The sequence below is a fragment of the Bufo bufo genome, chromosome 11 (genome assembly GCF_905171765.1).
Source record: "Bufo bufo chromosome 11, aBufBuf1.1, whole genome shotgun sequence".
In the NCBI taxonomy this organism is placed as follows: domain Eukaryota; kingdom Metazoa; phylum Chordata; class Amphibia; order Anura; family Bufonidae; genus Bufo; species Bufo bufo.
In genome coordinates this window covers 27067225-27084287 of record NC_053399.1, presented here as the reverse complement: position 1 = coordinate 27084287, position 17063 = coordinate 27067225, and the positions used below count along the sequence as shown (strand labels likewise).

At 49.3% G+C, this 17063-nt stretch overlaps 1 protein-coding gene across 1 annotated transcript; it reads left to right on the top strand.

The window, feature by feature from the left end:
• Positions 1-1635: 1635 nt before the first annotated feature.
• On the top strand, positions 1636-8180 carry HSPA2 (heat shock protein family A (Hsp70) member 2). Its single transcript, XM_040412744.1, has 2 exons — positions 1636-3118; positions 6243-8180. Exons 1-2 carry the CDS (start codon positions 1691-1693, stop codon positions 6726-6728), a joined length of 1914 nt encoding a protein of 637 aa, XP_040268678.1. The 5' UTR covers positions 1636-1690; the 3' UTR covers positions 6729-8180.
• The last annotated feature ends 8883 nt before the right edge of the window (positions 8181-17063 follow it).

Below are 17063 nucleotides of genomic sequence, written 5' to 3'. Positions count from 1 at the left end.
GTAGGTGCGGGTCCCAGAGGTGGGACCCGCACCTATCAGACAATGGGGACATATCCTAGCGATATGCCCCCATTGTCTAAGATGGGATAACCCCTTTAACATCAGACATTCTTTTTATGACCGCAAGGGTGGCCCTTACTGGAAAGATGGTATATGAACCAGGAGGATGACTCCAGCAAACCACATGGCTGAAGTACCCCTCAGCAACTGCCTTCCAGCAGGAAGCTAAATAGCCCAAGCGGTCACACCCACTCTAGGAAAGGGGTTAACCCTTCCATCACCAAACAAGGCAAGTGTCACTTAAAGGGGAAGTGTGAACACCACAAACTCCCTCATACCAAACATAGAAAGTGAACACTAAAACCACACGTTGCCCGAGGCAACCGCATGCCGTGACAGCGAGCGCCTAGCAACCGCTCAGGCCGCTCCACTGCCAACAACCTTATGTTGCAAACGGCAACCACACGTGAGGCAAGATACAGAGCCCACACCTGTGGTTGTGAACATAAAACAAACCGCTGACAACATGCGAACCAAGGAGTCACGACCACAACCAAGGTCGTGACATATTAGTTTTCACAAAGTTTGCTGCTAAACTGCTTTTAGACCTTACAGCTCGTGTATAACGTTTACATTATCAGTCATTCATATCATTTGACCACAGAGCATCTTTTTACACGGGCTGTTGGTTTAAAACTTTACTTTTATTTTAATTCTCATTAAATAGTATACTTCTACAAACTGTGACCGACTGGGAGACTATATCAAAATCTCAGTAGTTGATAGGCAGATACCCTGAATTTATTTTAGTGTCTAATATACGTGTTTCGCCGGCACACCGCCGCCCTCTATTTCAAGTTAAATCGATTCGCTACCATAAAGCACGAGGAAATTAGGGTTTTCGGCGAATCAAATTTATCCTGAAATTCAGATCGAAGTCCACGATTCGCTCATCACTAATTCTGGTCATGGCAGCCAGGTGTCTGCGGTGTTACAGAACCAGCACCCTCTGCGTATGGACCAGTATCAGCTCATGCCCCTGCCCCATATTCTCTTCAGGCGTACAGGGGTTGTGAAATGGTTAAAGAGGACCTCAGTCCCCAACTGGTACTAGAACCAGCACAGTCTGATCCCCCCCATATGGAACCAGCACAGCGTGATCCCCCCTCTGACGCAGCCGCTCAGATTCATGGATTCCTCCCATAGTTTATTGAAACGCAGGAATTATCCCCAGGAACCAAATAAGGAGACGCGCTGCCCAGATGCTCGGAGACAAACACAACGCGACAGGTAGAGGGGCCACGCCTCCACATCAAAATATACACGCGCGCTGGGTCACGTGACCGCACCTGCCGTTCGCTCATTGGTACAAGCAGCTGTTTTTCCCCGCCTCCCTCGGCAAAACGTGTCAAAAACACGCCGTCGCCATAGAAATGGTCCTTGACAGCTCGCCAGCATCCCTCCTCTGTCTGCCCGAGGAGGAGCGCGATTGGCTAGTGGGCAAACAGCGAGATGGTCCAATCAGACAGCGAGCTAGGACGGTACCGCGTTTTGATTGGTCAACCTGTTTGCCAACCGGCGAATGGACGCAGAGGGCGGGAGCGTATAACAACTGGGGCAGCCGCACAAGCTACGCACTTGCTCTACGACTCGTTTGAGAGATACAAGTCCTGGAAAAGTTCTAGCCAGAATGTCCGCCAACGCTCCGGCCGTGGGTATCGACTTGGGCACCACGTACTCCTGCGTAGGGGTCTTCCAGCATGGCAAGGTGGAGATCATCGCCAACGACCAGGGCAACCGCACCACCCCGAGCTACGTCGCCTTCACCGACACCGAGAGGCTGATAGGGGACGCTGCCAAGAACCAAGTCGCCATGAACCCGACCAACACCATTTTCGACGCCAAGCGATTGATCGGCCGACATTTCGACGACGCCACCGTGCAAGCCGACATGAAGCACTGGCCCTTCACCGTGATCGACGACGGGACCAAACCTAAAGTCGAGGTGGAGTACAAGGGGGCGAGGAAGAGCTTCTTCCCGGAGGAGATCTCGTCCATGGTGCTGACCAAGATGAAGGAGATCGCCGAGGCTTACCTGGGGAAGAAGGTGCCCAACGCCGTCATCACGGTGCCCGCTTACTTCAACGACTCGCAGCGGCAGGCGACCAAGGACGCGGGCACCATCGCGGGCATCAACGTGCTGCGCATCATCAACGAGCCCACGGCGGCCGCCATCGCCTACGGGCTGGACAAGAAGGGCGGCGGCGAGCGCAACGTGCTGATCTTCGACCTGGGCGGCGGCACCTTCGACGTGTCGGTGCTGACCATCGACGACGGCATCTTCGAGGTGAAGTCCACGGCCGGCGACACGCACCTGGGCGGCGAGGACTTCGACAACCGCATGGTCACGCACTTCGTGGAGGAGTTCAAGCGCAAGAACAAGCGCGACATCAGCGGCAACAAGCGGGCGCTGCGGCGGCTGAGGACGGCGTGCGAGCGGGCCAAGCGCACCCTGTCGTCCAGCACCCAGGCCAGCCTGGAGATCGACTCGCTGTACGAGGGCGTCGACTTCTACACCTCCATCACCCGCGCCCGCTTCGAGGAGCTGAACGCCGACCTGTTCCGCGGCACCCTGGAGCCGGTGGAGAAGGCGCTGCGCGACGCCAAGCTGGACAAGGCGCAGATCCGCGAGATCGTGCTGGTCGGCGGCTCCACGCGCATCCCCAAGATCCAGAAGATGCTGCAGGACCTCTTCCACGGCAAGGAGCTCAACAAGAGCATCAACCCGGACGAGGCGGTGGCGTACGGGGCGGCGGTGCAGGCCGCCATCCTGACCGGGGACAAGTCGGAGAACGTGCAGGACCTGCTGCTGCTCGACGTCACCCCGCTCTCCCTGGGCATCGAGACGGCCGGAGGGGTGATGACCGCCCTCATCAAGAGGAACACCACCATCCCCACCAAGCAGACGCAGACCTTCACCACCTACTCCGACAACCAGCCCAGCGTGCTGGTGCAGGTCTACGAGGGCGAGAGGTCCATGACCAAGGACAACAACCTGCTGGGCAAGTTCGACCTGATGGGCATCCCCCCTGCCCCTAGAGGGGTGCCGCAGATCGAGGTGAGCTGCATGGGAGTGGGCATCGGTATTAGCTGCTATGGGGGAGGGAGGGATTTACAGCCTGGGCATCAGAGGTAGTGGGCAGCTATTCAGACTGGGCAAGTTCAATGGCACCCACCCCCCCACCCCTTCTGCAAATGGAGGTGAGCTGCATGGAGTGATCAGGGTGGGCATCGGTATTAGTGAGCACCAACCTCAGCAGCTATTCAGACTGGGCAAGTTCAATGGCAAGCCCCCACCCCCCCACCCCTTCTGCAGATGGAGGTGAGCTGCATGGAGTGATCAGGGTCGGTATTAGTGAGCACCAACCTGTGCAGCCTAGGAATCATAGTGGGCACCAACCCAAGCAGTTTTACAGCCTGGCATCAGTAGTAGTGGGCACCAAGTGGCATGTAGATAGGATATACCTTAAATGTCAGATAGGTGCAGGACCCACCTCAGGGGTCCGCTCCTATCTCCAGAACGGGGCCCTGAAGTGAAGGGAGAGCGTACCGCACACTGTGTCCTCTCTATTCACTGCTATAGGAATTCCAAAAACAGCAAAGTGCCGACTTATGTTCGGAAGTCCCATAGCACTGAATGGAGGGGGGCCCTGCCTGTGCAGTGGACTCTCCATTCACTTCGGGGCCCCAGTTCTGAACACAGGAGCGGGTCCTATTGATATCCCATTAATGTGAAGATAGGAACACCCTGTAAAGCTGCAGCCCCTGTGCCAGACCCCACCGGGCTGGTGGTTGGTGCTGTAATCACACTGCATTTAAAGGGGTCTTAGCATCGACACAGGACGGTCCGGCACTTACCTCTGGAATCAGCTGTGCACCACCAATGAGGCCGGGTGAGGCAATCGCACCAGGCAGCACCGGGGGGGGGGAGGCTGCTGAAGGGCCATGGGTTAAAGGGAAGGGGTTAGGTTAATAAATTGGCACTGGGGAGGGAGGGGCACATTTCAGTTTTTGCCTCGGGCAGCAGAAAGGCTAGTCTGGAATGAGTCCCTCTGACCCTGTCTTGCCGGAGCGGACTGTGCCGCCCTATAGTCCCCACCACCTCTGACTGCCTCCTGTGGATCTGCCACAAATGTTTGAGATGGGAAGATTCCTTTAGAATATACATCCCCATAGGCTTCTATCGGTCAGAGTCTGGACCTGTGACAGGTGGATCCAGGGCCCAGTATCATGTGTACCCGGTGGTAACTAGGCGTCACCCAGCACAAACCATTCATTTTCTGCACTTGTCTTATGTCTGAATACCCTGGGCAAGGCTGAGTGTGTTGTTGGCACCCTGGACACATGCCCAAGGGCACAGAGATCACAGCTCTGCAGCATTTCTATAATAAAAAATTAAAATTACCGACAGAACCAAAAAGATGCATAATCTTGCCTCCCTCAAAAAATGGCATCAATGAAAACTACAAGTTGTCTCTCCCCCCCCCCCCCCCCCAAAAAAAAAACACCCTCCCGGGTCCCCATGTAAAAAATGCATGATTTTTTCAAAAATAGTTTTTATTGTGCAAAGTATAAAAAACATTAAAAAGGATAAACTCCAGTATGCCTGCAGAATATGGTCATCATGTGATTGATACATGCCGGAACACAGCAGTGGAATTGATTATTTTTCTCATCTGTCCCTGCTGACAAATTTAAAAAATATATATAATTTATGCCTTTTTCTCCTCTCCTCATCACTTCCTAACCCCCACCCCCCACCCAAAATAAATAAATATCTAAAATAGTAAGTTATTATATGTAACCCCAAAGCTATCCCGCAAAATACAGGGTTTCATATTCATACAGCTACTGGGGTGGGGGTGGGGAGATTGTACTGGTCCTTAAAGGGGTTGTCCTGGATTTTATAATATTGATGGCCTATCCTCAGGATAGGTCATCGATATCTGACTGGCAGGGGTCCAACACTCTGCACCCCGTCACTGAGCTGTAGCACCAGAAGTTGCCGGCTAAACTGCACAGCTCCACCCACTGTGTAGTGGACAGAGGTGGTAACTGCAGCACTGCCCCCATTCACTTCAGTGGGAGCCGTACTGCAGAAACCAGAAATAGCCGCTACATGGCGGATGGAGCCGTGTACATTCTGCATTGGCTACTGCAGAACAGCTGATCGGTGGGGGTGCGGAGTGATATTCATGACCTGTCCTGAGGATAGGCTATCAATATCCGGAACACCCCTTTAAAGGGGTTGTCCGTTTTTTTTGCACCCTGGCAAAGGGCTTAAAATAAAAAGTTCTCCCCACCGTACTTTTGGTTATCCAGCTGCAGCAGTGACAACGTGTCATCACCTCTGAGGCCACTGATTGGTTGCAGCGGTCACCTGGTGCAGCTGAGTAAACAAATCGGGGAGAACAAGAGCGGCGGGGCTGGATCTACTGGGTAAGTATTGCAGGATTTTAGATTGTTAGCCTTTTGCCGGCATTGTGCAATTTCGTGCTGAAACTAGACAATCCCTTTAAGGCTAAAGTGGTTTTCCAGGCTCCACATATTGATAGGACATCAGTGTCAGGTTGGCGGGGGTCCCATACCCGGGACCTCCACCGATCAGCTGTCCCTGCAGCCTCCGGCAACAGAACTAACGCTTTGAATGAATCTGTGAGCACAGCGCCGTTCAAAGTGTAGTGGCTGTGAGAGGTACTGCAGCTCCATTCATTCTCTATGGCACTGCTGGAAATAGCCGAGCACTGTACTTTATGTCCGGCAGTCCCATACAGAATGAATGGAGCTGCAGGGTGCATGCTTGACCTGCCACTCCCTACACGAGGATAAGCATCTGATTGTTGGTTGTCCGGTCGCTAGGGACCCCGCTAATCATGAGAACAGCGGTCTGAATGGATAGGTGGAGATAGCCAAGTGGAGCAGCACCTTGACCAGCTTCATATGGTCGCACAGGACTTCTGTTCTCTTAATCTCGGGGGTCCCTGCAGACGGCCATGCATCAGATGCTTATGACCTATCCTGTGGAGCGGGATAAATTGATTTTGAGGCACAGCCCCTTTAAGGCACCAAAATGTCTTTCGCGAGGGTTTCTTCAATCTTATTGTGTCTGTAAGAGAAGATCCTGAACATCCCATAACATATGACATTTATTCACTGCCTGCTCCTGTTCGCCTTCGCTCCAGGTGACCTTCGACATCGACGCCAACGGCATCCTGAATGTAACGGCCGCCGACAAGAGCACCGGCAAAGAGAGCAAGATCACCATCACCAACGACAAGGGCCGGCTGAGCAAAGAAGACATTGACCGGATGGTGAACGATGCCGAGAAGTACAAGGAGGAAGACGAAACCAACCGAGAACGTGTATCGGCCAAGAACGGGCTGGAGTCCTATGTCTACCAGATCAAACAGACGGCCGAAGACGAGAAGCTGAAGGGCAAAGTGAGTGACCAAGACAGGGAGAAGATACTGTCCAAATGCAGAGAGGTCATCGAGTGGCTGGAGAAGAACCAGATGGCCGAAAAAGACGAATTCGAGCACAAGCAAAAAGAGCTGGAGAAGCTGTGGAACCCGATCATGAGCAAAGTGTACCAGGGTGGAGCTGGCAACCCTGGCGGTGCTGCCGCAGGGGGGTCAGCGGGGGGCCCTACTATAGAAGAAGTAGATTAGATTTACCATTAGGGGGTATTGTTCTCTTTTTTAGATTGTTCCCCCCCCCCACCCCCCCCTAAAGGCGTCGGGTTCCTAGATTTTATTTTTATTTTTCAGCACTTAATTGCAGGAACTTAAAGCACTTCAAGGAAATCTCCACCTTTCTGGAAGTTTCCAGAGCGCCATTAAACTACCAGTGCCAGCAATGCCCTAGGCATCACAATTACTGTAGGACCAGCGCGCTTTGATCTCTGGCATTTCCCGTTGATGGATACAGCAGCAGAGAGAGGACCTCTAAGAAACTTTCCACCAAGGTGGAGATTTCCTTTCATTCTTTTTCATTGCAGTTGCCAAAGTCAGCGCGTAGCTTTAACGCTCAGGGTAGTGCGAGTGTTTTTTTTTGTTTTGTTTTTTTAATCAAAGACCCTCAAAATTTGGATGTGTGCTTCATTAACCCATTGTAGTGTGGCTGCAAAAGCCGTCATCACGTGTACATACAGGAGATTGTTACAGTGATGATCAGAGCAGTGTATACGGGAGACTCTGGTTGTTATACAGTTAAACATGTTACAGGCTATTGTTAAAAGGTTTAGGAAAGTTCTGTGTATGTTCAGAGTTGCAGATATTGATGGCCTATCCTCAGGAAAGGTGTCGGATCAGTGGGGGCCTGACTGTCGGCACCCTCGACGATCATCTGGTTAAAAGGGCTGCAGCATTCTTGCAAGCACTCCTTGTCATTTGCAGGGTGCAGGATACCTGAAAGCTGCAGTACCCTGTACGGCCACCAGGTGCACGGCCTGTAGCTGCTGATCCAGCCTATTGTGAGGATAAACGGTTAATATTGTGAACTCAGAAATTCACTTTGAGGCCACATTCAACAGCCACAATGTAGCTGAATCTAGGTGTCCACATTACGGTCGTATGGGCCCGAGACTCCACGCAATGTGAGCGGTCACCTCTCCTGTCTGCATTCCCGGTGTAATACCAATTCTGGAGCCTCTATTCTTATGACTCCTATGTTGTACCATTCCTTTATTATTCCTGCTAGAAGTTATGTATGAATTGCTAGCGGTTTGCAATGAAGGTCCAGTTGGGTGTTACCAGGGAATGCAATCATGTCAGACTGTGCAGGGACATCCCCCCCCCCCCCCCCCCCCCCCAAATGGTAACACCCATCTAGACCTTCATTTCAAACTGCTAGTAATTCATAACTTCTAGCAGGAATAATAGAGGGATGACACAACATAGATTCATAAGAATAGATGTTCTAGGATTGTTCTTACATTTGGGGTACAAGTAGTTTTGCAAACAGATATGTCAGGAGAAGGAACAGGACCTCTATAAGTCGCAGTAGACCCTTATGGTGGTCTAAGGCCCCTCTTGACTTTCCCCCAGTTGCAGAGTTCAGGGGACAAAAGGATCTCCTGTTGGACATCTGCTTGCCCAATCATTCTTGGGTAGATAATTCTCTGCAAGAGGTGTCAGTGGCTTGGTCCCCTCTCCGCATTCAGAACACATGGCAGAGCATGCATGTGTATGGTGAGGTCAGGAGAGATGGCTTTCCACCTAATGACAGCTATCTAAAACGTATGGCCAGCTTAATTCTCCTAAAGCGCAGTAGGTCCAAGCCTAAGGTTACCTACGTCATTCCCAAGAGCAGATTCCGGGGAGTCTGACAATGTAATGTGTAGGGCAAGAGCCTGGCAGAGATGAATTGGCATGCTAGATTTTAATGTGTCAGAAGGTAACTGGCTGGCACATGTATACCTGCCAGTGAGTCCAGCGTATATTTAATTCAGAGCTATAGCCACTCCCCTGCCCAACTGCTGCTGATTCATATGGAAAATAACTGTCAATCAGCAGCAGGTGGGCGGGGAGAGTCAGGAGCTCATGAATATTCAGGTTTCATCATTATCAGCTGGAGCTTTTCAATACAAGATGTTGGCAGATTGACTGGGTCAATTAAAGAAAGTGACCCAGCATTTTGCTAGGAGAATCAGTCACTTATTTATGTTGCCCTTAGTTAGGACACCATAAAACTGGTGACAGGTTCCCTTTAAGCATCGTGGAGGGTTGGATCTAGGTTGACCTGCATGCATAGGAATCAATACTTGCATCCTTAGATCTATCTACCCGGATGAGACAACCTAACCATACCCCATCTTTAGCTGACATGGGTAGGCCTTAAAGGGGTATTCCAGCCACCAACATTTCTGTGGAGCAATGGAAAGCCCTTCAATATCCAACAACTTTAAGATGTGCTTCCAAAGTGACACCAGAAGGGCAGAAAGTTTTTTATATATATATATATATATATATATATATATATATATATATAATAATTTTTTTTTTTTTTGCAAATGATGCTTTCGAGGTTGTCCAGCCACATAGGCCTTCAGATCAGCCATGTTTCTCCAAGCAGCACTACTGGGGGTACATATTAACTCCTTAGGTGTCCAATGGTAAAGGGCATCTGTCAGCAGATCTGTCCCTATGACACTGGCTGACCTGTTACATGTGCGCTTGGCAGCTGAAGGCATCTGTGTTGGACCCATGTTCATATGTGCCCGCATTGCTGAGAAATATGAAGTTTAATATATGCAAATGAGCCTCTAGGAGCAACGAGGGCGTTACCATTACACCTAGAGGCTCTGCTCTCTCTGCAACTGCTGTGCCCTCTGCACTTTGACTGGCCAGGCATGAATATGTTTACACTGCCTGGTCCTGTCAATCCAAGTGCAAAGGGCGTAGCAGTTGCAGAGAGAGCAGAGCCTCTAGGTGTAATGGTAACGCCCTCGTTGCTCCTAGAGGTTCATTTGCATATAATAAAACTCAATCTTTCTCAGCAATGTGGGCACATAGGAACATGGGACCAACACAGGTGTCTTCAGCTGCCAAGCGCACATGTAACATGTCAGCCAGTGTCATAGGGACAGAACTGCTGACAGATGCCCTTTAAAGGTGACGTTCTTGACATACTTGACATGCAGGATGGGTAGAAATTCTTAGATTTTTCACATGTATACAGTATAGTGAGTTATGCAGCATTTCAGTTCAGACTGTATAAAGTACAATACAGAGTTTTCCTTTAATTATCCTCCATATTGTTTCCCGTATAACCATTAGTTATATAGTCCTCTGTATCCATCCTCCTTTGCTCCGTTTTTGGAATTCATATATACCTATAGATTAGGTCGCTGCCTTCTGACCTTATGTTTAGGTACTACAACCACCGTGATCCAAAGATGATGAGTATTATATATTATATCACCTCTGAACCATGGGTGACTTCTTGTCTGACCTGCTCAGTGACGGCCTTACCTTTAATCTTCTTCAGTCCCTGGGGGCACAGCGGTTGCTGGAGGGTCTGTAAGCAGGACATGTATTGCCTTCTTCATATGTTCAATTTTATCCTTTTATGGTTAATAAAATATTTTCTCAGCAGTTCCAGGAATGAGTTTTTCTTTAAAATGTGCGCTATGCGACTGACATCTACTGACAGGTGCCCATAGAGATCCGATCATGGCCGATCCCTCTGCGGGCGGCTCGGATGTGGACGGGCACCTTTATGACTGTAGCGTGGAATCAGATTTCAAGAATATGTGCCTTTGTAGAAAGAACAGATCTTGAACAATCACATTGTTCTAAATATCGGTCTATCGTCTGCCTAGACTGATCAGCGTCCCAGTATAGTAATAAATACGGGGACGCTGATCGTCCAGTCTATGGCTCCCTAAAATGAACCTGTCGCCTCTCCTGACAGGTCTGGTTTAGTAACTACTTGCATCCCCCATGTAATAACAATTCTGAAGCATCTATTCCTATGTCTGTGTGATGTGCCATTCCTCTATTATTCCTGCTAGAATGAATTGTTTGCAGTGATCCTCCAGATGGGTGTTATCAGTTAGGGGTGTGTCCCTGCACAATGGCAGCACTGATTGGATAGTGTCAGACTGTGCAGGGACAAGTCCCCGACTGGTAACACCCAGCTGGACATTTATTGCAGACTGCTAGTAATTCAGTCATAACTTCTAGCAGTAATAAGTATAGATGCTCTAGAATTGTTATTACATAACTTACTAAAACAGACGTGTGAGGAGAGGGCCCGGGTTCTCTTTAAAGTGATGCTCTTTAGGCCTCATGCACACGACCGTTGTGTGCGTCCGTTTTCCGTGATTTTCTGCCGACCCATTGACTTTCAATGGCTCTGTTGAAAACTCGGAAAATGGACCGTTTGTCGTCCGTGTTTCCAGTCCGTCAAAAAAATAAGACCTGTCCTATTTTTTTGACAGACAACGGTTCGCGGACCCATTCAAGTCAATGGGTCCGTGAAAAAACACGGAGACACACAAGATTGTCATCTGTGTCCGTTTTTTTTCCTATCATTTTCAAGGCAAACTTGACTTAGATTTTTTTTTCACTTTTCATGTCTGGTGATCCTCCAAAAATCAAGGAAGACACACAGTAAAAAAAAATCGGAAACGGAACCCCGTTGCGGACCGTGAAAAAATACTGTCGTGTGCATGAGGCCTTAAAGTGATCCTCCTTTGTAGGAACGATGGTGTTCTCCTAAACTTTTAACAGTCCTTGTATTAAATTGATGGACACTGATCTAAATGGCCGCCATGTAATACTTTGCTGAGAAAAATTATATTTTAATCTATGCAAATGAGCCTTTAGGAGCAACGGGGGCGTTACCATTACACCTAGAGGCTCTGCTCTCTCTGTAACTTCCCTGCCCTCTCCATTTCGTGGAATGATTTCTCTGTGGAGGCGGGCTGTTTGGTTCCCTCCCCTCCGCTGGGTGGATGTATTCCTTCAGAGCCGATGTCCACATCTAAGATGGCCGATTAACCCCTGCTCTGCCACAGTGCTGCAGCTGATGCAGACCCAGACTCTTCAGCAGCTCTACAAGAAGTGGAAGAAACATGCCTGGGAACACCCAAGACTGCTCACACGTCACTTCTTAATAGATGGTGCTGGATGACCTCTCTGGCAGTTGCACGGTTTATAGAGACTTGATAAAGGGGTCAGCGGTTCCCCGAAATGCGTCGTCATTAAATAAATTGAAATTTATTGAACAACCGGTTGTGAAAGTGTGCCCCTTGTTGTCCACACGCTTGACTCCTATGGTCTGGTGTTCTTCTACCTCTACTCTCCATTTTGATTGACCGGACCAGGCAGTGTAAATGTGATCACACCTGGCCCTGTCAATCAAAGTGCAGAGAGAGCAGAGCCTCTAGGTGTAATGGTAACGCCCCCATTGCTCCTAGAGGCTCATTTGCATATATTAAAACATAATTTTACTCAGCAATGCGGACACATATGAACATGGGACCAACACAGATGTCTTCAGCTGCCAAGGCACATGTAACAGGTGTCATGGCGGGGAGTGGGGGAAACCCCCCACCATGCGGTGTCAAAGGGTAAAGGGGATCACCCTGGCCAAAAAGGAGTAATAAGGGAGCAGGTCACCTCCTACAACATCCCTAATCCTCTCCCTGACTCCTCACCGTATGAGCGGATCCCGGTGGTGGGACGGCTCATACCCTGGATACCCAATATCCTGAGTCGCCCTGGAAATCCCTCACTTAGGAGCAGGGGGAGAGACGACCTGTTCATCCAGTCATAGAGGAACAGGAGTCTCTATCTGAGGCCAGGCTGCAAGGAGAGGGGAACACATACAGCATATGGAGATGGCAGGTAAGCGAAACCCATAACACACTTACCTGCCAAAGACAGACTGACTGGAACCCGTGCACAAGTTCTGGTGTCCACACCAACATTAGAGGACACAGCACACACCACAACCACACAGGACAGCCATAGCTGCAATAAATATGAGACAGGGGAATGTCTAGTAAACATGCTGGACACCAAACACCACCAGACATGAAACACCAAACTAAACATACCGACACCCTGAACATAACCCACTCCATACAAATAGGGACAGGAAGGGAAGGAGACACCGGGATGACATTGAACATCTATGACCACAAGGGTGACCCTCACTGGAAAGATGGTAAAGCCAGGAGTAGTGAACCACCAGCACACACCAAGCCTGGAGGAACACATAAGCTACAGGCTTCCAGCAGAGACTAAATAGCCCAAGCAGCCACACCCACAAACACATAAACCCAGTGTTCACAAAACACTAGGAAGGGAGTTAACCCTTCCAACACCAGACAAGGGAAGGAAGCCACTTAAAGGGGAAGTGCACACACAAGCATAATAAACACGTTATCACCGGCAACAGCATGCGTGGCAACCATGTCCCTGCAATCACCCAGAAGGCCGAGACACTGCCACCGCATGCTCTCACAGCCACACGTTGCCACGGGCAACCGCAAGTGTGGCAACAGTGTCACAGCGCAAACCAAAGGCCGTGACAACAGGTCAACCAGTGTCATAGGTACAAATCTGCTGACAGATGCACTTTAAAGAGGACCTCCCAGGCTGTGAGCTCTGCGCTGCGATTGGCCAGCGCTACAGCCTAGGAGAAGGAGACGCCCAGCAGAACTAGGGCAGACTCCGCCTACTATAAACAAGTCCATGAACATACCGGAGGACATAACGGGAGAACGGAGCGGCGCCCAGGGATAATAGTAAGTGCAGTGAGATCCCTGGGCGCCGCTCTATATGTCATGATACTTAGTTCACAATGTCAGGATCGGTGAAAGGTCCTCTTTAGAGTTCTGGAGGACCCTGTATAGGCCTTATCCCACAGTGGACATTTATCACCTATCCATAGGAGTGATATGTGTGTAATCGCTGGGACCCCACGATCACTAGAAGCTAGGACCTGAACCCCTTGTTGAGAAGTACTCTGTTATCTCTTTTAGACTCATAGGGAATGGAGCAGCACCGAACATGCTCAACCAATGGAAGAAGCATCAGCGGAGGGCTCCGTCCTAGTGATCATGAAGGTCCCAGCAATCATACATTTATCGCCTACCTTGTGGATAGGTGATATATGTCTTGATCTTGGTGCAACTCCTTGAGCGTTTTCTCAATTATGGAGTTGGATTTCCAAATTTGTAAGCGCCCCAAAGAAGAAATAATACAAGCCCTAGGGCGGCACCGCCATTCTCTGTCATACATAGGCGATAAAGGCTAATATTGTGCGTTTGGCAGCGCTCTGGTTCCCATAATCATATCCATGTAATTGGAATTCCTCGCTGGCATTAGTCGTATTTACTAAGTAAACTACAGGGAGTGGTGACCACTAATGAATGGTAACCTGAACCCGAGATAAAAGGTCCTGGTGGATTTATGGCTTAAAGGGAACCTGACACCATGAAAATGCTAAGTAATCTGCAGGCAGCATATTATAGAGCAGGAGGAGCTGAGCAGACTGATGTATAAGTTTATGGGAAAAGATTCAGTATAACCTGTACATCATTCATATAAATTGCTGCTCATTCTGGGCTTTGAAGTCCAGGAGGCGGTCCTATCAGTGATTGACAGCTCTCTCTGTATACACAGGCATAGAGGGAAGACTGCCGATCACTGATAGGACTGCAGCTATCTCTGTATACACAGGCATAGAGGGAAGACTGCCGATCACTGATAGGACTGCAGCTCTCTCTGTATACACAGGCATAGAGGGAAGACTGCCGATCACTGATAGGACTGCAGCTATCTCTGTATACACAGGCATAGAGGGAAGACTGCCGATCACTGATAGGACTGCAGCTATCTCTGTATACACAGGCATAGAGGGAAGACTGCCGATCACTGATAGGACTGCAGCTCTCTCTGTATACACAGGCATAGAGGGAAGGCTGCCGATCACTGATAGGACTGCAGCTATCTCTGTATACACAGTCATAGAGGGAAGACTGCCGATCACTGATAGGACTGCAGCTCTCTCTGTATACACAGTCATAGAGGGAAGACTGCCGATCACTGATAGGACTGCAGCTCTCTCTGTATACACAGGCATAGAGGGAAGACTGCCGATCACTGATAGGACTGCAGCTATCTCTGTATACACAGGCATAGAGGGAAGACTGCCGATCACTGATAGGACTGCAGCTATCTCTGTATACACAGGCATAGAGGGAAGGCTGCCGATCACTGATAGGACTGCAGCTCTCTCTGTATACACAGGCATAGAGGGAAGGCTGCCGATCACTGATAGGACTGCAGCTATCTCTGTATACACAGGCATAGAGGGAAGACTGCCGATCACTGATAGGACTGCAGCTCTCTCTGTATACACAGGCATAGAGGGAAGACTGCCGATCACTGATAGGACTGCAGCTCTCTCTGTATACACAGGCATAGAGAGAAGACTGCCGATCACTGATAGGACTGCAGCTCTCTCTGTATACACAGGCATAGAGGGAAGACTGCCGATCACTGATAGGACTGCAGCTCTCTCTGTATACACAGGCATAGAGGGAAGACTGCCGATCACTGATAGGACTGCAGCTATCTCTGTATACACAGGCATAGAGGGAAGACTGCCGATCACTGATAGGACTGCAGCTCTCTCTGTATACACAGGCATAGAGGGAAGACTGCCGATCACTGATAGGACTGCAGCTCTCTCTGTATACACAGGCATAGAGGGAAGACTGCCGATCACTGATAGGACTGCGGCTCTCTCTGTATACACAGGCATAGAGGGAAGACTGCCGATCACTGATAGGACTGCAGCTCTCTCTGTATACACAGGCATAGAGGGAAGGCTGTCAATCACTGATAGGACTGCAGCTCTCTCTGTATACACAGGCATAGAGGGAAGGCTGTCAATCACTGGTAGGACCGCCTCCTGGACTTCAATGCCCAGAATGAGCAGGAACTTAAAGCGTTTGTCTCACTTCAGTAAGTGGCATTTATCTTGTAGAGAAAGTTAATACAAGCCACTTACTATTGTATTGTGATTGTCCATATTGCCTCCTTTGCTGGCTGGATTCATTTTTCTATTACATTATACACTGCTCGTTTCCATGGTTACAGACCACCCTGCAATCCATCAGTGGTGGTCGTGCTTGCAGAGCGACCAGAAAGAAGCTTCTCCTCAGTAAACAACAAATTAAAGTTTAAAATAAAGCACCTAAAGGACTCTCAGACTGTGAGAAACAAGATTCTCTGATAAAACCAAGATTTAACTTTTTGGCCTCAATTCTAAGCATCATGGCTGGAGACAACTGCTCATCACCTGCCCAATACCATCCCTACAGTGATGCATGGTGGTGGCAGCATGATGCTGCAGGGGTGTTTTTCAGCAGTTGGGACAGGGAGACTGGTCAGAATTGGGGGAAAGCTGAATGGAGCAAAGTAGAGAGATATTCTTAATGAAAACCTGATCCAGGGTGCTCTGGACCTCAGAATGGGCCAAAGGTTCACCTTCCAAGAAGACAATTGGGGTAATTTATCAAACTGTTGTAAAGTAGAACTGGCTTAGTTGCCTAGGGCAACCAATCAGATTGTACCTTTCATTTTTGACAGCTCCTTTGGAAAATGAAAGGTGGAATCTGAATGGTTGCTATGGGCAACTAATAAATGACCTTGAGCACACAGCCAAGTCATCACCTGAGTAGCCTAAGGACAACTCTGTGAATGTCCTTCGATGGCCCAGCCAGAGCTTTGACTTGAACCCAATCGAACATCTCTGGAGAGACCTGAAAATGGCTGTCCATCGACGTCCCCATCCAACCTGACCAGCTTGAGAAGATCGGCAGAGAAGAATGACAGAAAATTCCCAAATCCAGGTGTGAAAACTTTTGGAATCATAGCCAAGAAGACTGGAGGCTGTAATCTCTGCCAAAGATGCTTCAACGAAGTCCTTAGTAAAGGGTCTGAATACTTATGTCCAGGGGCGGATTGGCCATAGACTCTACAGGGTAATTTCCTGGTGGGTTGATGCCTAGAAGGACCACTCAAGCGCTCCTCACGGCCACCAGCCGGGTACATAATGATCTGATTCTCTCTTACGCACCTGGCCAGCAGCTGCCGGTGTCCTCCTGAATTCAACTATATTGATGTCCATAGGACAGCGATACAGTTGAATACTGTGGTGTAGGTGGCAGTATATTGTGCTGCACTGTGGTATTGCTGGCCATGCCAACTTCTGTCGTCCCTGCCTAATTATTTTGCCCTGCCTTCTGTCAATTTGGACCCACCTGCAACGTGGGGTCACTTTTACCATTTTTTCCAGGGCGACTTTTAGTTCCCAGTCCACCCCTGCTGATGTCAGTGCAAAATTATTATTTTTTTCCTTTGCAATAAATTAGCAAAAATGTTCTCATTATGAGGACTGAGTGCAGAATTATGAGGAGGAAGGGGGGGGGGGGGGGACTCAAGGCTGCAACTTTCTGAGCACACTACATATCAATCTGC

What these genes read in the sequence shown, in the direction of transcription:
- HSPA2 (XM_040412744.1), top strand. Translation starts at nt 1,691, where the DNA reads ATGTCCGCCAACGCTCCGGCCGTGGGTATCGACTTGGGCACCACGTAC. An exon ending in GAGGGGTGCCGCAGATCGAG is followed by an intron (nt 3,119 to 6,242) that starts GTGAGCTGCATG and finishes CCTTCGCTCCAG; the next exon opens with GTGACCTTCGACATCGACGC.